Source organism: Ambystoma mexicanum, chromosome 1q (genome assembly GCF_040938575.1).
Source record: "Ambystoma mexicanum isolate Mex_15411 chromosome 1q, UKY_AmexF1_1, whole genome shotgun sequence".
Classification (NCBI taxonomy): domain Eukaryota; kingdom Metazoa; phylum Chordata; class Amphibia; order Caudata; family Ambystomatidae; genus Ambystoma; species Ambystoma mexicanum.
This window is the reverse complement of record NC_090922.1, coordinates 607,148,505-607,170,522: the sequence shown is the minus strand read 5'-3', so window position 1 is coordinate 607,170,522 and position 22,018 is coordinate 607,148,505. Positions and strand designations below refer to the sequence as shown.

The window sequence follows — 22,018 nt, the reverse complement described above, 5'->3', positions numbered from 1 at the left end:
TGAGGAGAGGTAAGAGTGAATCAGGGACCCATGCACACACTCCAACTAAGGTTCCAGTTCCAGTTTATTGTCCCAGATAGTTGGTAGCCCAGACCTCTAAAGTGGTGACATCAAAGTCATATGGGAACACTTGAATGAAAAGGGTGGTTTTTAGGGATTTGCAAAACTTGAAAGTTCATTTCTGATCTCTAGTCTAGAGGAAGCTCTGGGGCTAGGGTAGCTCTGGGGGTTCCCGCAGCTCTGGGGATAGCGTAGCTCTGGGGCTAGTGTAGCTCTGGGGATAGCGTAGCTCTGGGGCTTCCGTAGCTCTGAGGCTTCCGTTGCTCTGGGGCTTCTGTGACTCTGGGGCCAGCATAGATCTGGGGCTTCTGCAACTTTGGGGCTAGTGTAGCTCTGGGGCATCTGTAGCTTGGGGGCTAGTGTAGCTCTGGGGCATCTGTAGCTTAGGGGCTAGCGTAGCTCTGGGGCTAGCGTAGCTCTAGGGCTAGCGTAGCTCTGGGGCTAGTGTAGCTCTGGGGCTTCCGTAGCTCTTTGACTAGCGTAGCTCTGTGGCTAGCGTAGCTCTGGGGCTAGCGTAGCTCTGGGGCTTCTGTAGCTCTGGGTTTAGCATAGCTCTGGGTCTAGCATAGCTCTGGGGCTAGCGTAGCTCTGGGGCTAGCGTAGCTCTGGGGATAGTGTAGCTCTGGGGCTTCCGTAGCTCTGGGGCTTCGGTGACTCTGGGGCCAGCATAGATCTGGGGCTTCTGTAGCTTTGGGGCGAGTGTAGCTCTGGGGCTTCTGTAGGTCTTTGACTAGCGTAGCTCTGTGGCTAGCGTAGCTCTGGGGCTAGCGTAGCTCTGGGGCTTCTGTAGCTCTGGGTTTAGCATAGCTCTGGGTCTAGCATAGCTCTGGGGCTAGCGTAGCTCTGGGGCTAGCGTAGCTCTGGGGCTAGTGTAGCTCTGGGGCTTCCGTAGCTCTGGGGCTTCGGTGACTCTGGGGCCAGCATAGATCTGGGGCTTCTGTAGCTTTATGGCGAGTGTAGCTCTGGGGCTTCTGAAGCTCTGGAACTAGCGTAGCTCTGGGGCTAGCATAGCTCTGGGGCTAGTGTTGCTCTAGGGCTCTCATAGCTCTGGGGCTTCCGTAGCTCTGGGTCTAGCGTAGCTCTGGGGCTAGCATAGCTCTGGGGCTTCTGTAGCTCTGGGGCTTCTGTAGCTCTGGGGCTAGCGTAGCTCTGGGGCTAGCATAGCTCTGGGGCTAGTGTTGCTCTAGGGCTCTCATAGATTTGGGGCTTCCGTAGCTCTGGGTCTAGCGTGGCTCTGGGGCTAGCATAGCTATGGGGCTTCTGTAGCTCTGGGGCTAGTGTAGCTCTGGGGCTAGCATAGCTCTGGGGCTTCCGTAGCTCTGGGGCTTCGGTGACTCTGGGGCCAGCATACATCTGGGGCTTCTGTAGCTTTGGGGTGAGTGTAGCTCTCGGGCTTCTGAAGCTCTGGGGTTAGCGTAGCTCTGGGGGTAGCATAGCTCTGGGGCTAGCGTAGCTCTGGGGCTAGCATAGCTCTAGGGCTAGTGTTGCTCTAGGGCTCTCATAGCTCTGGGGCTTCCGTAGCTCTGGGTCTAGCGTAGCTCTGGGGCTTCTGTAGCTCTGGGGCTAGCGTAGCTCTGGGGCTAGCATAGCTCTGGGGCTAGCGTAGCTCTGGGGCTACTGTTGCTCTAGGGCTCTCATAGCTCTGGGGCTTCTGTAGCTCTGGGTCTAGCGTAGCTCTGGGGCTAGCGTAGCTCTGGGGCTTCTGTAGCTCTGGGGCTTCGGTGACTCTGGGGCCAGCATAGATCTGGGGCTTCTGTAGCTTTGGGGCTTCTGTAGCTTTGGGGCTTCTGTAGCTCTGGGGCAAGCGTAGCTCTGGGGCTAGCGTAGCTCTGGGGCTAGCGTTGCTCTGGGGCTAGTGTTGCTCTAGAGCTCTCATAGCTCTGGGGCTTCTGTAGCTCTGGGTCTAGCGTAGCTCTGGGGCTAGCGTAGCTCTGGGGCTTCTGTAGATCTGGGGCTTTGTTTGCTACCAGTCTTCCCCTTTGGAAATCTTTTTTTGCGCCACTTAATTGGAGACATTTTGCAGATTTTGAGCAGTTAGCCCTTGTCGGCTTGTATTTTGTTTCTGGTGCAATAGAGACGATACTCCAAGACTACAGCGGCAGGGCTAGAACAAATTCCAGGAGGCCCAGAACAGCAGGAAAAGTGTAAGCTAAACTTCAGAAAGTAAGTTTAAAAAAAAGGAAACCTGTCCTGAATTATCTGACGTGGTACTTCAGTGCTATAGTTTATTCCGTAAGAGCCAACTTGCAATACAGGTGCTACACTGAGAGCCCACACAGGTACATACAAATTGCAACAGCACTTAAACACACGCCTTCTGGCGAGTGGACCTGACTGAGAGACGGTATATATAGCATACAATCCAAAGTAAGAAAGATTTGTGGATGCAACGAGATAAGAAGATGTGTGATTTCAGAGTACACAGGCAGAGTTTTCTTTTTCACTTTGAACTGATTCAGACCTGATTCATCTTCTATCCACAACCATGCTGTTAATGTTTGCAGTCCAGCATCTGGGGGCTGCCCATATGGCTAACCTGCCCGGTCTGTACCAACCACAAACAACATAGAGATTTTCATATCGACACAAAGCTAACAGGTACTTCCGACCTGCATCCATCAACACCAAAGGTTTCTGCACCTGCCTTCCAGCTATCCAACGAACACACCCTGCCCTCCTTTCTTACAGAGCCATGTGCAGTGATGCCAACATTATTGGCAGAAGGGCACTATATAAGACCACTCTACATTCACCTTACATTACTTTCCAGACCACCAGGACCGCCACATAGATATGGGACTCTTGTGTATGTCTGAACATGTAGAAGGTACCTGTGACTGTCACAGGTGTCTCTCTGTGATTAGTGCCTTGAATCACCAGAGGCCTCTGTGAGTAGTAAATGTACTTACAAGCTGCAAGAAGCACTTGCCAATCAGATGTGTCCTCAGAACAGGAATGGATGTCTAGCAGTGATAGGCGTAGGGAACTGACACAAGGTGTCTGCAACTGTAACAGGCATCTGGAGTTGTCAAAGAAACTGCAAGTGACATCAACTTCTCTTGCTCGTGTCTGGTCGAAGTGTGTGCAGGTGATAGGGACATCTAAGGGTGGCAGATACCTGTAAAGAACCCTTGGCATGTAAGAGGTAGGGGTGAGTGGCATTGGCAAAGGTGCCTGGAAGAGATAGGCAGACATCTGACTTGTCCCATCTTTTGGGAAATAGAAAAGTTGTTTGAGAATGGCACCAGCATCTGCCAGGGTACTAGTCGTCACCAAGTCATGCAGACATCTACAAGTGCAAATTTGTCTAGCAGGGACACTGAAACATGAATGTGGTAGCAATATCTATAAATGACAGATTTAAAGACATAACAAAATAAACTGGGCGCTGCCGCATGGATCTCAGAATATCGCCTGTGTCAACAGGTGGCATAGGCAGGTGCCTGAGACTGACTAGAACTATCTAATGGCCGTGAGGTTGGTTGGCGCGTGTTGTCATTATGTGATGTTGCGTGGCATGCATTAGGACTTGTCATTGCAATGAATGTGGAGCACAAGATTTAGTTGAAAAATGTGCGCGGGGCAAAACCTTGTTTTTTCGAGCTTTTCTTGCCCCGCTGCTAGTTTACAAGAGAGAGCACAAGGAAAGAATTAAGGATGCATGACATTAACATCTAATGGGGATATTCATAACGACCCTCGTGTCTTTGAGGTGGTTTATGACTAGGTTTGTGAACTCAAGGAAACTTGTTTTGTTTGTTTTTAAGGAACCTCTTTAAGGGTTAGAAAGAAATGCTTTATTATGTCGAAGTGAAGATTTTTGACTAGTAGTTAATCACTTGACTGATGAGTAAGCAATGTATTTTATGCTATAGAGATATAATATGTGTTCCTATAATTTCAAGAACAGAGCAATGTGTATTGTTTGGTTGTAGGCCATAAGAACAGTGGGTAGGCTAATGTAAGCTTTTTGAAGACCAAGGTTAGTGACTTATGCACTCTTCTCTTGAATTGACTAGTTGAATTAGATTTGGAGGGTGAATTAGCTGATATACTATTCATTTATGATTATAGGACAACAGTTCCTACTCACCTGAAGAAGGATAGCATATCTGAAATGTGTCTTGTTAAAAGGAGAAACAGCATATCAAAATTAGTGATACTTGATCTTCTTCTAAAAATAAAAAAAGAGAACTGCTGGTGGACAAAACTTTAGACTGAATTGTGATGCAATGTGATAAGGTGTGAAAATACCACGGACAATTATGATTTTGTATTGTAATACATTTACATTGGTTTGTTAAATTGAATTGTTCAAATATATTTTTAACAAATTGATATATTTCTAATAAATATGAAGTTTATAATTTATTGAAACGAACGGGCTACACATTAATTAGTTTTATTCAATTTAACTACAAGAGGAAGGTTTATCCTATAAGAGTGACTTGGGTTTCCCGTTCGGTTTGAATGGGCATTTTCTGGTTAGTGAGATATAGGTCCTGTAGACTAGGATCAACCCAAGGCACCATGAGCAGAATGAATTACAGAAATTGATTTAATTGGCAGTGTGCCCTTTCATTATATTTTAAAAGACAAGAACTATCTCATGCATCTGGACATCTACGAGGGTCACAACAATATAGATGGAGCATGGATGGTTACATGTGACATAGAGATCTAGAAGTGATACAGGTGTCAAAAATCCACTGGGCAATCTCGAACTACATTAGTGCTCTAGAAGAGCAGCATGTTCAGATAAACATCAAATCTCTCCATCTTGATCCGGATCTTCTTAAGTTCCAGAAGCTACACACGACCTTCCTTTTTTCCTCCTTCTTCGCTCTCCCCCTCCACTGCTAGTCTCGCCCAGCCATTACGATTGGATGCCTCTGTCCCTTATGAGTCTCTGGGTCAGGCCCTCCTTTGTGCAGTCTTTCTCCTCTTACCCCTTCCTACAAGCACCTGCCCTGGGGCACCCTTCCCTGACTAGCTGCCTTAGGCTGGTCCCCACCACCTCACCATTACTCCCTCCCCTGGCACTTGCTTTGGGCTGTCCTTAGTACTTGCCGAGCTCCTTGTGCCCCTTCCCTCCAGTACTTCTCTCTCCTTCGCCCTCTCCCTACCCCATCATTTGCCCTCACCTGCCCCACTCGGCCCCTGCCCCACTCGGCCCCTGCACTTCTTGATAATGCACTTGCAAGATCCGAATGTCACAAGGCCTAGAAGGACTGGTATTGATGTTTCTCCTCTGCCCCGCACCCCTTATTTGTCTTGTGGCACTTGGAAACACTTTCTGTTGTATAGGCGCCATACAAATGCTCGATAAATAAATAAAATAAACTTCGAGCAGTGTCCGAACGATTAAGCCATTGTGACAAAGCCTTTGCAAACTTGTTAACATTCTAGAACTGGTGCTTGTTTTATGTGACCCTTCCAGACTTCCTCTTGTCAAGATCCATATAAAGGACCTCTTTTGAAAAACAGACTCCCATAACTAAAGGGATTAGCGACTTCTGTCCTGTACCAGTAAATAAACTCTCTGATGTTCTTATAGGCAGAATAACTTTGCCCGCGGCTTGGATCATCAGCTTCCGGATGGCATGTTGGTGGCGAATGTCCCGGTGGAGAACCAGTGCCAGGAGGAAATCTCGGAACCAGTGCCAGACCCAGACTTCCTGACAGGTACTTTTGGTTTCAAGTAGAAGAATGGTGCTAAGTGGACATATCTTGGATTTGTTGTAAAATGAAGTACTAATCAGCATTCTGTGCATTAGTATCCTGCACTCCAGTAGTGCAGGAACCTGGCGTCTGAACATCACTGGCACGGTTGTGAAAAAAGAAGACTTTCCCTCGAATGGGAAGGAAAAAAAGAGTATAAATGTAAAATGTTTCAATTTAGGTTAGGTGATATGAATCAATACATTCTGTTGATCACACATTACTCCGGAAAAACCACAATATGGCTGCCTGTGGTTAATGTGATTTCATAATTCTTCAAAAGCATGCATGAGTCAGTGAAACTTCATGTAAGAAAATGACACAATTCTCCTTTCCTTCCTGTTTATAGGTGGGCTGTACAAGGCATCTCGTTGCCATGGCAAATGTCTCAGAGAGGCACTTAAATCAGGGCCTGGTGATAGATGCTTCGGCCATCTTGGAATGGTCTATAAAACCCAACTAGCCATAGTAGAAGCTTCATTATGCTCATTTTGAAAGCGCAGCACATGTCATCTGAGTGGCTTTGTGGTTTTAAAACTGGGAGAGCAGAGGCGAAAAAGAGGGAAAATGGAATTCCCTGAGATGGGAAAGTTGCAATCAAGCATTTGCAGGGATTTTCCAGACAAAAGAAAACGAATTCCATGTGTTGTGGAACATGAAATCATATACAATCTAGATACCCTGATTGTAATGGGAAGGTATATGCCTTTATAATTTGTCCTTCTTAGTCAGGGCTGTTTCGAGGGCACCTTTAGGCTTGGTATCACTGTCCAAACTGCTCTAATTTAGAGCATAGGATTAACTGATTAATGCCATAGCATGGGTGTTTCTTGGACCACCACCAAAATCCAGGGGGGGTGGGTCCTATTGTCCTTTTCCCTATCATTTTGCACAAATCACCAAATTAATTGGCACAGTAAGGGACCCTCTTACCAGTCTCAGGAAGAAATTAATGTGCATGGGGTCCGACCTCCCCTCCAGCTTGCTGGGGCAGGTTTCGAGCCCACGCAGTGCCTTCACTGCATGTACATACCAACTGGTTTCCTCCATTAAATATCTCCATTTCCTTCCCACCCTCTTGGATCCTTCATCCCGCCTCTTATTACATTCCCTGATGATGGTCAATGTATGCATAATAGTTGTCATCAAAATGCTTTCTGAAAGACAAGCTCCCAAAAAACATACAATCATTAAGAATCTCACAGTTTTGTCCATAGTTCACTCCTCTCTATCTGGTGCCTTCATAGCACGAAATCCACCCAGTGCACAAGGAAGAGAGGGTCCCAGGAAAACCCCCTCTAATCCTCATGCACATGACAGCCCGAAAGAGTCAAGAACACACAAAGCCACTCATTATTTGGACAACTCCCAGGAGCACCAGTGACTGACACGTATTCAGAGAGGTATTCCCTCAGACAGCCATTCCAACCTTATCCAGTGAATATCTTTATGGCTATCGGTGCTTCCACAGTGGTCGTAGACCCAGATGCCATGATGAATGACGTTGACTAAATGCTGAGAAAACACCATGCTCACCACGACGTAGCCACGTTAGTCATGAAGTACACATGCAACCATGCACAGCTTTACACAAACACACACTCGTACACATGAAGAACTCGTTACACAGTTCTGTAGATAAAGACAGATACATTTAGATACTGTCAAACCTTTTATTATTTCTCTCATTAGCTATGTGCAGAAACGCTGAAAGCAAAGCAACAAAGAGATGCAAAGCAAGCTTGCAGATGCTTATGGCAATTAACCCTATTGAACTACAGGATCATATAAGGGGCATGGCAGGGCCAAGTAGGACTAACCTATAGGCAATGTAGCACTATATAAGTGTGCAGAAATCATGGTATTAGTGTAATGGTAGACACATGAGTCCTCAACCGCAGGACAAGAAACATGTGAACAGCAGAACCAGGCTGAACAAGTTAACAATGTTGCAATGAGGAGAGCACTCTCATAGGCAAAGGTGGTGTTGCTAACAGATACATCAGGAACACATATTCATTTCACATCACCTTGAAAGGGTGCACAGAGGGCTGAGAGCCGAACTGGGTCCCAAGCCTGAGGAGACCAGTTCTAGCCAATCAGGGGACAGAAATCCAGGGGTGGATGGCAGGGGTTAAGGGCCAGTAGTAATCATGTGACCCTGCAACAATGTAATAGATAGTTTCATGGGAAAGGGGCAGGCCAGCCAACTGACATGCAAGGTGTATATGGGCAATCCATAATGTTTACCACTCTGAGAAGCCAACAAACGCGGGTAATCGTTTTTTGGGGCAGAGCCCGGGTGCTGATGCCATTCTGCATCAAAACCGGGTGACACGTTTGTTGGAATTGTGATTCTGGAAATTTGTGAATGTCCTGTTTGATCCCTGTCAGTTTTTTGTAATAAATGACAGTTCTAGCTTGCCCTTGGCTGAGTGCTCCGTTTGTTCTGGGGGCATGGTTGTTGGGCCCTTGGGAGATGAACGGGTGAGCTCGTAGTAACCTTCAGACCTCTGGCATACCCCTCCAAGTACAACATACAAGAGCACTCACTCAGTCCCATGGTAGCTGAATGCACAGACTCTTACTGTACTGCTGTGAAGTAGTTGGCTCAGTAAGTCAGTGTGTGTGGGTATAATGCCTAGTTGCACGCTAAGTATGATCTATCTAATCTAACAATATAATAAAAGGCTAGATTTATTTTTGTCCCTGTATGTTTGTCCGATGCAGTCTTGGCTTTGCCTATTGTCACTGGTAGAGGGAGCTGTTGCCTTTGGATATATAGAGACAATGTCAATGTGCATAGCTTCACCTGCTGTCACTGCTAGAGGGAGCTGTTGGCTTAGGGTATATTGTGGCCCTGCTGTGTCAATGAAAACCTGCACTTTCCCCCATGTTTAAAAAAGCTTGGATTGCCGGCACAGACTTCTGGTTCTGGGGTCACTGATTTGCATGAGAGGGTATATCTATCCTGCAGTGTGTGAGTGTGGCTCGAGTGGCTCACTTGAGCAATTATCTGACTGCTGGTTCTGTTGCAGTTCAGCACTGACTGATGATACAGCACAGGACCCTATGAGGTCCGCAGAGAATTGTTAAGTTTAAAAAAGTATGATTGAAAGAGGCGCACCGCACAGACAACATGAATCTCAAGCAGCCAAAGCAGACGGCAACAGTGCTTAGCTTCATTCCTTCTAATTACTCTGTTTTGTTGCTGGAATTGGATTGCAAAGTAAACTGTGCACAGTTGTTGTTGTTTTTTGTTTTTTTTTTTACTTTGCAGCTTTTAATTTTTCAAATGCCTTGGCAGGACTGTGGGATTCATGCGAGTCACTGTCTGATCTCCTGGAAAATGTTAGCATTAAAGGAAGTGCCTCCAAGGGCATGGCATGACAAACAGAAGTGTGACAGCTAGGGAATTCATGGGTATGGCTGGACCATAACCAAGCGAGTGGCACTGGCTTGTGCAGCGAAACGTGAACCAAGCTGGCAGGATCACATACCTAGCTTTATGTCCCCCACGCTCCGACGACACGAGAACCATATTTGCCATCTGGTCTCCCAAAACCCTAACCCCACTAGGTGGTTTGCCTCCCACCACACTCGCCACACAGCAGAATAACCCCTTCAGTCGCCTGCTTACCCAATCACAGAATGTCCTTTCTTGGCATCTTCCCTCCCACCACACTCCCCTCACAGCACAAGGACCTACCTGATGTCCTGCTTCCCCACCAAACTCCCCCCAAAGCCAAAGGACCCTACCTTGTCATGTCCCCTGTTTATCTCATCACACAGGATGTCTTCCTTCCTGGCATCCTGTCTTCCAACCACTCTCCCCCACAACACAAGACACTTGCCCGGTGCCCTGCTTCCCCACCCCAACCCCCGAAGAATACAAATCCTCATACCTGGTGACCTGCCTCCCACCCTACTCTCCCACAACACAAGCCCCTGCCTGGAGGGCTTCATCAACACCCCACTACCTCCAGAGAATGAGTCTCCTACAGAGCGTTCTGCTTACTAACCCCACTTAGCCTAGAGTACATCCTATTCCCCACCCTACTCCCCACTGAGAACAGGTCCTCTACAGAGCTTCCTGTCCCCCTGACCCCGCAACAGAATATCCTTTCCTGGCGTCCTCCTTCCCCACCACCTGTCTCCCCACTCCCTGAGCACAAGTTCCCTATCTAGCTCTCTGTCTCCCCACCAAACCCCTCCCACAGCACAACCCCTTTACTGGGTATCCTTCCTCTCCACACTACTACCCTAGTAACACGTCTTTTACAGAACTTCCTGCTCCCACGCCCCACTCCCTCCACCGCCCCTCTCACCACAGAGCACAGGTCTACCTAGAGCAATACCTCTCTTTGGTGTCCTGCAACTCCACACTGCTACCGTAGACCACGTTTCTCCTGATCCCACACCCCAGCTCCCCCCACTGCACAGGACCCTTACCTAGCATCCTGCTTCACTACTACACTGCCTGGAAGCACATGTTCTCCATCTAGTACCCTGACTCCCCACCCAACTCCCCCCCAAGAGCACAAGACCCCTGCAAGGTGTCCTGCCGCACCCTCAACCCCAACTCACAAGTTCCAACAAAGGTCCCCGTCCCATCACACTCCCCGAGAGCACAAGATTGTTACCTCGCATGGAGCCTCCACACCACACTCCTCAAAGGGAACACATCTCTTACAAAACCCGCTGCATTTCCATGCCACCTCCCCCACAGCACAAGTCCCCCATACAGATGCCTATCCACCTACTCCCCCACAGGAGAATATCTCTAACCTGCATCCTGACTCCCCACTACACTTTGACCACAGCCCTTAGAACCCTACATACTGTCAAGAAAAATAAGCACATTAAAAAACACACCATGTCTGGCCACGCACTTGTCTGCACCATGTAAGTGTTTCAGTTCTCTTTCATAGGGAATTTGGGATTTTGAAGCAAGACCAACTTCCCTTAGAAAGAGACCCGAACATGCTTCAAAATAACAATGGTGTGAGGGTCAAGATTGTGATCAGGTAAGATGACTTTTTCCAAAACAATATTCTCGGGTCAGCAGAGTGAGTTGGTAGGGCACAGCGCATGGTTTGGCTGGGCAGTAGCTCACAGTTCGATTCATGGCAGCCAGCGTGCCCAGGCCAGCCTGAGCTCTGCCTTGCTTGCCCAACTCTAATAATATCAAGAAAAAATGTCTTGGTTGATCCACTGCGCATGGACAAGTATTCACTTTTGTGTAAACTATTCAGTTGGGAAGATCATCTGATTGACTTTGGACATAAGTCCATAAGTGCTTTGTACATGCAATATCTAGGAGAAAGGTGATATATTGGCCCTGAAGAAGACCTCTGTTCTTAAAGGTCGAAACACGTGTTGGCAGGATTTAACTAATCACTATTAGAAATTAAATAAGGATCTGACAAACAGAACAGTTTATTGAGATTTCTCATTTGCAAGAATCAGAAAGGATTACAACTGTTAATCAACAGTCACTGTATACTTGGAAGGACGTGAATACCTCTACATGCACAGTGGATAAACCAAGGCATTTTTGACTTGATACTGTGTGTTAGGCTCATGAGGGGGTACTGAGTCTGGATTGGCAATCCTTACAGCAAGGACATTTACTTGAGTAGATACAAAACTTAATTAATCTAGCATTTATTATTTTTTGTGGTTTGCGCATCAGAGTAGCTCCCCCCCCTTAGGTCACTGAATGTGTACCCGTTTTCACCTCTAATGATAGGCAAACATCCCTGGCCATCCTTAGAGGTGACAGACATTTCAAACGCAAATATTTAATGCTGTGACGCCTACTGCCTTGTTTATTCCTCTCCTGCAGCACTGACTCAGTGATGTCTTAAGGGTTTTTGGGACACGGGTAAAGCTATATTCCCCCCCAAACCAAATAAATGAAAAGATGAAGTACCTCTAATTGACCTTCATCCAAGTCACACTTTGTAGCTTGATAAGCAATCGAAATAAGCATGGTAACGTTAGCAGACCACAAGTGGGGTCTTTATATTCCAACCCAGGTAGAGAACCAATTGTAGTATTTATGCAGAACACAGATCAGTAGCCATATGAAAAAAACGTATGCCTGCCTCAACATTCAGCAGATACAGAAAGCTGATTAGCAAGCTCACAGAATGTACAGGTTCTAGTACAGGCATATAGGAAAGAGATTGGAAGCAAGACGTTAAGTACACGTACGATAGCCTATGTAGAGGATATGGACCAGACATTACCAGGAATGTTCAGACATGCAAACAGAGACAGGGATTTAAAGAGGGACATGGTTATCAAGTAGTGTTGCCAGGAGTTAGCCAAGAAACACGCATCACATGGATGATTGCTAGTAATACATGCAAAGTGAGGCTTAGTCGATCAACGTGTACTGTGAAAACATCAACATCAAAACGCGCATGTCCTAATATATTATCATGTTTCAATAAGGAAAAATGTTTGCATCATCTAAGAGACCAATGTAATGCAGATATGCATCATGATTTAGCCTTGTGCATACATCCATTTAATGTGGGTTTTAAGTCAGTCTGTGCATAAGCAAACATGTGTTTCGGCCTAACTAGGCCCTTATCAAGGCTTTACAAGGCGTTCCGCTAGCAATTGTTTTCTAGTTACAAAGAGTTACAATCTGTCATTGTCATTATGTACTATTGAAGTTGCTCATGTCTCGCTATCGTATAATGTTCACCCATTGGTATGTCTCATCACTTGTTGACAGTATCAACTAAGTGGAAGGATACTATAGAAGACTCCCGTGTGTGTTTGTTCATGCACCTTGATTTGCTATAGTAAATTGCCCAAAAGAAGCTATTTTTTGTGTGACGCGTTAATGCAAGCCCCTAGCCGAGATCAGCGTTCTGCGTGGTTTTCGGCATCAGTCTGGGTTGCCCATATTTTCTTATTCTAAGGACATACCTGAGAATTAAATCAGACTTAGCAAGCGAACATTTAAGGATCAGTCTTTTGGCAGATATGGCACTTTGATTTGAATCACACACCTTTATTTAATTGGAAATGTTGGGATTTCTGCTCATTTTGTTATTCCCGCTCTTTACCAAATTCGTTTCCAGTTCTCATGCAGCAAGGTGCAGTTACTTGTGAATATCTGATTTCCAAGAACTAAAATCGTATCCTGTTTTGTAGAACTGATCTGCAAAGTGCACAATTGACATGAAAAGCCAATATTTAAAAAAATATTTCTTATAGAAACATGTTTCTCAAAAGTAGCATGTTTGTAGCTTTATTTGCCCTTAAATCTAAAAGTAACAGAATCCTAATTGATGTCACCCTAAATAATCTCATCTGTTTTTCACTCTATATTTTAAAGATCTGACTAGACCCAGCAAAAGCAACTGTGCAATAAGGTCATCTACTTGTTGTCATTGTTTTACACGGACTAGTTGATTGCTCAAAGCCCACCAGAGGTTTGTGGCATTTGGTTAACTTTCACCTGTCCATGCATCTTGTATGCATATGACATTTGAGCAAATAAAGTGCAGGCATAAATATAAATATAATTCCACCAGAATGTGAGAAGGCAACCCTGTTCTACTAAACGTAACACAGTTCTATAAAATAAGAGGCTCTGTCCAGGATATTGTTTGGTTGCAAAGCAGAGATATGAGTCTTGGTACATTAGTTACAATGGGCCTCATTACGAGTATGGAGGTAACCATGCCGCTAAGGCTAACCCCATACCGGGTACAGGGTCCAGGTTCCAGGAATAGGGAATTACCGGGCCATACCGACTTTGGCGGGCCCGGTAATTACCATTCTCGGGACCCGGACCCGGTACATCCCCATTCCCATTTGAGCCCCCATAGGGCTCAATGGGAATGGGGAGGATGCTAACATCCTGGTCTGCTAGCGGGTCCCGCTAAGGACGTCTGGTCTGGCCAGGCGTCCTGAGCGGGACCTGCTGCAGACCTCGTAATAGGGCGGCCCAGAATGAACGGTGGCAGTCCCTTACCGGCTCTGTTCATTCGGTGGCCGCCTTCCTCGTAATGAAGCCCAATAATGTCTCCAATTGGGTCAACTAATCTCCTCTGGCAAATAAAGCATTATTCTGCTAGGTGCTCATCTTCAACAACCCTCGTTTGGAGAGACAACCACTCGACCAGCACCATGTTGATGCTTTGTTCGTGTTTATAGCTATCACTTTCTGGGGCCGGTACATTGCTTTGCAGCATAGTAGGTTGTGCTATCACAAACGTTCATATACCCACGTTTATCTACAGCAGAGAGAGGAAAGGCTGAGTCAGCCTTTTGCTGGGATTTGGTACTTTTTTATCTTGCTTAACACACTGAGCTATCTTCTTAACCATTGTGGCGCTCAAACTTATGAATATGCATTTCTCCTTCAGTTACTGCAAGTGATCACCATATTCCCCATAGAAAGGTGACGAAACAATGCAAGATGCGCTCTAATGGATAAAGTTTGTAAAACTGAACACAGAACACAGATTCAGACCATAAGCTCGGACCTCCACCAGCACCCTGTACCTTATCATGAATTGTAATTTATGGTTTGTCAAAACATTTATTGAAATGACCCCTTTATATCAGGCCGCAAGGTGTGGATTTTTTACCCATCCAATAAGCCCTCTCTGAGCTACAAAAATATGGGAGTGGGGGAGATACATAGTAATGTATTCCCTCCACTTGTGAATTTGAAAATGATATCCCCCACCTATCCTCCTTGGTTTCTATGCTCCTGTCTGAGAGTGTTATCAGGTCACAGATAATGCTTTCGATGCCTGGGGTTTAGGCTTGTGTCACTGATATGTTAGAAACATCACAAAGATAGAAAGGTGGATTGCCCGCCATCCACATCCTTCCTTTCCTTCTGCAGCCCGACCAAGGGTTACAGCTGATCGCTGTGCTCCGGCATACTACGATCCTTGACTACATCAATCCGGCTCTCCTGTGAACTGGTAAGCCTGGAGTGGCTTAAGATTGCCACACATCGCACCGCTCAACGTTTGAATTTATTGCATCTGAATTACAAATGTAAACTCCCTTGCTGCCTGCCAAACATGCTACCAAGAAGAACATGTTTTGATTGATTTGGAAATTGTTGATAGAGAGCAAGATTGATGCTATCACTTTGCGTGCAGGAAAGAAAAATCATTTTTACCATCTAATGCAGCTTGAAAGCGGCTTCTGTCCTCACCAAGAAGAGAGCTAACTTCCAAGCCCATGTCTCTGCGGCATCTAACAACTCAGCTGAACTATTTAAAATCTGCCAGGAGCTGACCAATCCTTCTGCAGTCCCTACCTCTCCTGTCCCTTCCCAGGCCCTCTGCACGACACTGGCTTCTCATTTCATCGCTAAAACTCAGGACATCCTGTCCTCTCTCTCCTCCTCTCCCCTTCCTCCCTCTACTCCCTCTACTCCCTGCTCTTCCTCTGGCCCTTCTTTGGCCACCTCTCCTCCCTCCTTCTCTGCCTTTCCCCTGTTCTCCCCAGACGAGGTTTCTAGATTAGTCTGATCTATGAAAGTCTTGTCAAAACATGTTCATCCCTGTTACTCCAAAACCATCAAGGACCACATCGACTCCCTGGCTCCTGCCCTGGCTGAATTGTGCAACACTCCTTTGCCACTGGAGTCTTCCCTTCCCCTCTGAAAAACTTTCTTGTGCACAATCTTCTTAAGAAACCCTCTGCCGACCCGTCCTGCCCGGCTAACTATCACCCAATCTCCATCACTGCTTTCCTGGGTAAACTCCTGGAAAAGCTGGCCATCTCCCAGCTCATTCTTCACACTGAATCAGTTGGTTGTCTCCATGATCATCAGTTTGGCTTCAGAGCTGCCAGAAGCATGGAAAAGGCTCTCCTGAACATCCGTGAAGACCTGCTCTCCAACCTTGATTCCAACACCCTTTGTGTCCTCATCTTACTTGATCTCTCCTCTGCCTTTGACACGGTCAACCATGCCATCCTGCTCAGCCATCTCTGTGAAAACCTGGGGATCACCGGTCAGGCCCTGGTGTGGCTGACCTCTTTCCTCTCTGATCGACCCTCCCAGTTTCAACTTGGGTCCTTCCTCTCCTCTATCTCTATCTCAACCTGTGGTGTTCCCCAGGGGTCTAACCTCTCTCCCTGGCTGTTCAATCAATACCTGGCACTTCTTGCCCACCGCATTGCCACGCTCTGCCCCAACTTCCAGTGCTATGCGGATGACACTCAGCTAATTTTCAGGCTACCCTCAGCCACCTCTTCTCCCTCTCAAATCTCTGTCTGCCTGCTATCCAGGAGTGGTGTGCCGCCAATGATCTCTGCCTTAATGCCAGTAAGACAGAGATTCTCCTCATCTGCACACCTGCTCCCTCCTTTCCTGTCAGTCTCTGGTCAGCCTCTCTTGGCCCTCTTCCTGCTTCCCCCTGTGAGGCTAAAATCCTCGGGGTCATCTTCGACTCCACACTCTCCTTCTCTCCTCACATCTATGACATCTCTAAGAAGCCACACTACCAGCTGCATCTCCTCAGAAGTATTCTTCCTTTCCTCTCCTTACCCCAGAAGCTCACTGTCTCCAGAGCTCTGGTTCTCTCTAGGCTGGACTATTGTAAAAGCCTCTTTCTAAATCTGCCTGCTTCTACACTCCGCCCTCTGCAAATCATCCAGAACAGGACTGCAACACTTGTCCTTGGCCTCTAGCCCAGGGATCGTATCTCTCCAGGACTGAAATCTCTGCACTGGCTCCCAGTGGCTGCAAGGATTACATTTATAACCCTCTGCATTGTCCACAAGGCCTTCTGGGGCCCGGGACCTCAATACCTTCAACTCTCTCTTCCTAAATGTCTTCCTTCACAAACTCTTCACTCATCTGCCTCCGACACTCTCAGGGTCAGTCGCTTCTCCAAGCAACGAGTTGGGGGTAGACCTCTTTCTTCGGTTGTGGCCTCCCTCTGGAATAGCCTCCCTGCCTCCCTGAAACTTGAGGAGAATCATCTCCGGTTCCGGAAGCAACTCAAAACCTTTCTCTTTCCTTCTGCTTTTTCTCCTCCTCTCCCCTGCTGACCTCCTGGCTGAAACTGAAACTGCACTGGTTACCTCGCCACCCTCTAATTTCGGGCCCATGTCCCCTTCCCCACCACTCGCACACCTGCACTGCCTATCTGGCAAACCCCACAGTTGGAGACTGTTTTCTGTATCCCTACAGTCCCACTACCAGCATTTGACACCCAATGTCTGCACTTACCATTGCACTTGCCACCTACTGGTTGTACTTTACTTATTGTTATTTATTATATTATCCCATGTACTGCACTGTCCCCTCACCCCACACTTTCCCGCCTTCCCATGCACTTGCACAATCTGAATGACACCTGGCCTAGTACGATTGTTGTCTGTCCTCCCTCTGTTCCCCCTCCCTTGCCTCGCTCGTGCCTTGAAACACTTGTGTATAGGCGCGTTATAAATGCCATATCCTATCATATCATATCATACAAGGCACTTAAACAACCTTTTTGGCTGCATCACTTGCTCGTGTTGGCCTTTATCAAGATGGCCGCCTTCATTTCTGCCATCCGGCCTCACTCGGTGGCCTGACCCTGCTCCCCTCCCCGTTGGTTGGCCTCTCCTTCATCAGCCAATCGAGGCAACTGGGAGGCAGGAGCCGGGCCTTCACATCAAAGGCCTGCAACGAGATCCTGTCTGAGCCTGTCCGAACATGAACGAATTTGGAGAGCCTCTGCAACCTTCAAAACCCTCACGCTGCTGCCTACATGTGACTCCTTCACATACCCAAACACGGTGAGCCCCGCTAATTCATCACGTGTTATGCCCTGCCCCAGGCTAAACATACCTTCCTACCTCCCCTGAACCTGGCTATCTTTCCTTACTATCCCTGCTCCCCGATTGCACCCTTGGACTCTTGCATCTCATTACGTGTTTTTTCTCCACAAAAATGTATTGACAATAACCCAAAACACGCTCCACTGTGCCTCGTCCACATTGCTCGTTTCCATTTAAAACCTAAGGCCGTGTGCAACCATGCTTTGCCTGTTTAAGATGTCATTTATACCTGTATAAGCACCCCTGAATTCGCTGTTGCACTAGCCCTTTGCGCCCTGTATCTTCTTGTGCCATCTTAAAGAGCATTGGTCATGAGCACTGACTTCCTTCTCTGCTCCCCTCCCCCTGTTCTCCTACTTCACCTCCATTCCCTGGCCCCCCATCCCTGCTTTTTTCTCTCACTGCTCCCTGTAAAGCGCAAGAATCATCTTGTGCCTTTCACAGAGAACAGCCCTGTCCCCCTCCCCAACTCTCCTCCTCATCCCTTTCCGTACTCTCATCTTCTTCTATCCTTGTGTACTGTTTGTTGTGTCCACTCCTCTGTTTTCCACCCTCCTCCCTCTTCATCTCTCCCACCCTGGCATCACACCCCGGTATTAGACTGCTACTTGCGAAAGGCTAGAGTAATTTTGAGCGTAGTAGTGCTCTGTACTGCACCTGTTTCCTCCTCTGTTCCTGCCTCACACTTTCCCTCCATACCCTAACTCCTTACCCTTTCCACCCTCCCTGTCTTTATGTCGCGCTGCTATACAAGAACTGTATGGCCCACTCAAACCTAGTATTGTACAGTAGTCTGTCTGTGCTACCTTTCCCCTCATCCCCCAACGTTCTTACCCTATTTTGTGGCACTTTTTAAAACTAAGGATTGTCGTCAGACCTGAAAGAGTTATCTACACTGTTATATGTTACATATGCACTTGTTTCCTGTAGCTTGCTGCCCCTGAGCAGACTTGTAATCATTCAGAAATGCAAGGGCTCTGAATGACAGTTTGTGTTTTTTCGACTGTTTCCCTCCTACTTGAGCACTTTGAAACACCTGTAAAAATGTGTATAGGCGCAATACAAATAAACAATACTACTACTACACAATGTGGGACTAGAAAGTCTGGGGTGCTTTTCGGTTTATATCCAATTAGAGGCGTATCAAGTAAAATGTACACTAACAGAAATGCACGGGGCTGGGTTATAGGATTATATAAATCATAGCAATAAATACTCAGACCCCATGTGATTATCCCCCAAAAGCTGGATTGGGGGTTGAAAGAAACCATGAAAGAGCATGTACTATTTTAATGTACAGTAGGCAAAATCCAACAAACTCATGTTCTTCAAAAGCATCAGATTTCCTCCAATTAAAATACTGTACGGTTTAGTCATAGGCCCAAACAATCCAATTGTGTACATGTAGACATTCACTTGTGTCCAGAGTGATGTCCCTATTAAATATGAGGTTTAGGGTCGCTTGCCATACAGCTGCTGCTCTTTTATCTGCCCAAGAGTTAAATGTGTATCTTTTTGGTTATTGCAGTTGTTGTTGACTTTGCACCACCTATAGTTTATTTTGTAATCCCAATGTTAATTCCACATTCATTATTATATTCCAAACACATAGGGCCTGATCAAGAGTTGGGCGGTATCCCCTTTGGGATACCGCCCAACTATATTAGCCTTAACGGCCACCGGTCTGGCGGTATTACTGCCAGATCAAGGGTTGAGCGCTACCTGTTAATCCCCATTCCCCATTGGATCCATTGGACCCAATGGGGAATTTCCAGTGCAAATACTGTGCAGTAATAACGCTGACAGTAATTGCGCTGAAAATTGGTATTTTGTTTCAGCAAATTTACCCCGGCTCAGGGCTGGGGGTAAATGAGACAGACTTGTGATAGGGCCAGCCCTTAAATGAGGAAGTAATACCGTTACCACCGCATTTAAGGGCTACCACCCAACTCGTGATGAGGCCCATAGACAGTATGCAATTAGTTGTGTTTTTTATTGGATAGTTTTACTTTCTTGTGTTCAAATTGCAGTATTCAAATGAACAACATAGCATTCTTCTGATTTTGTGTTTTTTTATTGTGTATATAGTTCAAATAAACTTTTACACACATACAAAATTACAGATCAAATAAATTAATTACATTCCAATACATACACAATCTACACCATTATTAATGATTAAACATTCATTAATATCACTTTTGTCTATACGGAAAAGAAACAAGGAAATTAAAAATATAAAATATAATACATAGATTAAGAAGAGGAAATACAAATAATCTGAGTTTAGGGCCCTTTAGGAACATGTGGGATGTTTTTACCCATGCATCCAAGCCCTACCATAAAACTGGGCAGTACTGGCATGGAAAACATCATGATGGCCAGAACTCCCCAGAGAGTGCACAGGGAAAACATGAGGAATAGGCTGCCACCCATTTTTGCCTATGTTGTGAGCACAGGAGGGCACTGCCTAAAACCACCATTGGGCTACAGACACAGTAGCCTGAAACCATTGGGAATGGCAATGCTGATTGCCAAAAGCAACCCAGAACTGTGGGGAATTCATTTTCTTAATCCCAAAAATGGTTGCATTACCAGTACTCACCACTATCAGAAAGCCGGCGTTTTAAAACCACCAGACTTTTGTGTAAAACTGAACAAATGAAACAAAACCAGGCCAAGGAAAGACTTGCTAAGAGGTGGATACAATGTAAAAGTATATTCTGAAATGACTTGAAGGAAGTAATTATTTAATGTATACGTAAAAATTGTCAGTTTGATTTGAATGTAGAAAACTGGGAACAAAAAGTGACATTTAGCTGAAACCTGGCTTAATGAAACTGAATTCTGCCTGACAACTACCCCCGACAGGAGTTGAAACTGGATGCTCAGCCACTCTGCCCCTGGCCAAAAGGAGTTAACACCTCTCTGATTAGATTAGGGGTGGAGCAGCTGGGGACTACAGGGAGTTGAACAAAGGCCTGTCCTGGACTCAGGCAAATGTTATATTGGGGGTGTGGTAAAATAGCTTCCTCTTGGGAGAAACTGGGGGGCAGCTGTGCCTCTGTGAACAAGCTGGCTTGGGGGAAGTGGATAAACCAGTTATTCCACCCTGTGATGTGGGAAGCCACACCCCTTTTTGACCAGAGCATAATTTAAAAAAGATAGATAACTCATAGTGCGGACTTGTCACAATTATATAAGTAATATAATTATTTTTGTGATTTTTCTGTGAACATTTTAAGAGGCGTTAGTACCCTGTGGTGTATTCTGGGGGGTTGCTAGCGGAAAATAGGGTCTCACTCCAAATGTATGCATGTTAAAAATCTGACACTTTATCTTCTGTAACCCATATCCCTGGTGCACATTTGTGTAAAATCTGGAAAGGTTTAGAGGTCGTTATATGGATGAAAAGGGGAGAATTCTGTCATCAGTGGACACGACATCGTACAAAGACAGGGATCGGATGGTTTGGTGCTACAGAAAATATGTTAACTGGACCTATAATATTAGAAAAATGGTACATAGATAAATATGTATTTGGGTCAGAAATAGATTTGTGTGCAATCTGACAAGGGGAGGTTCCTCTGACCATAAAACCTACAGCATCACTCTGACTCACATTTCCTTCCCCCAATCAAGGGAGAGAGGAGGAATTGGCCAATGATAAGTGAGAGGGGCAGGTTTAGTTATGACCAACGCACACACCCACTTTCCAAAACACATAAAAAGAGACTGCTGGGACAGGTAGAGGCCTTCAATTCCATTTGCTGCGGAGCATGCTGACCGACGACTTCACATCCAGAGATCCAGACTTCAAATCCATCAATCTCCAGAACCTGTAGCAGAAATTGACTCCAGAATGTGTAGCAGACAGGCCTGAATCCACCAGCTGAATCCTCTTCAGCAGGCCTCAAAACCAACCAAACTATTCAAAAGCCGGGTGAGCTGTTTGAATTTTGCCGAGAATTTTTGCAAGAACCTGTAGCAGTACCCAGAAAGCAGTGTTACATCCAGAATCCAGAGAGGCTAGACCAGCAGAGCAGAGCTGACCCAGATCGCTGTGAGCAGAACCGGTGCCTGATTGACCCACCGAGCAGACAGAACCGCAGCCGGACGTGTTGACCAGATCCGTGACGAGGCCTAGTTCAAATTTATATTGTGAGTACCTAGCAGAACTGTGCAGAACCAATCTCATAGTTAAAATAATCTAATCCAAACTATTTGAACCTAAGTAGAACTGCCTCCTAGAAATCGTGTCATCTGTCATTTTTAAAGCTGTCACCTGTCATTTTGAGTTTACTTTAAATCCGAAAAACTACCTTTATTTAATTGTCTGTATATCTGGAACCGTTTGGGCTAAGAACTTACATCTGAAAGCTTGGAATCTAAGCTTTCCAACAAGCCT

General features: G+C 46.1%; 1 protein-coding gene across 2 annotated transcripts in view; it reads left to right on the top strand.

The window, feature by feature from the left end:
• The window catches only part of ASTN1 (astrotactin 1), a 1,300,999-nt gene that overhangs the window by 1,034,995 nt on the left and 243,986 nt on the right, over nt 1-22,018 (top strand). For both annotated transcript variants that reach the window (XM_069641148.1, XM_069641147.1), the window contains one exon: nt 5,618-5,745. In XM_069641148.1, the coding sequence (XP_069497249.1) occupies nt 5,618-5,745 (128 nt within the window). The remainder of the gene's footprint in view (nt 1-5,617; nt 5,746-22,018) is intronic.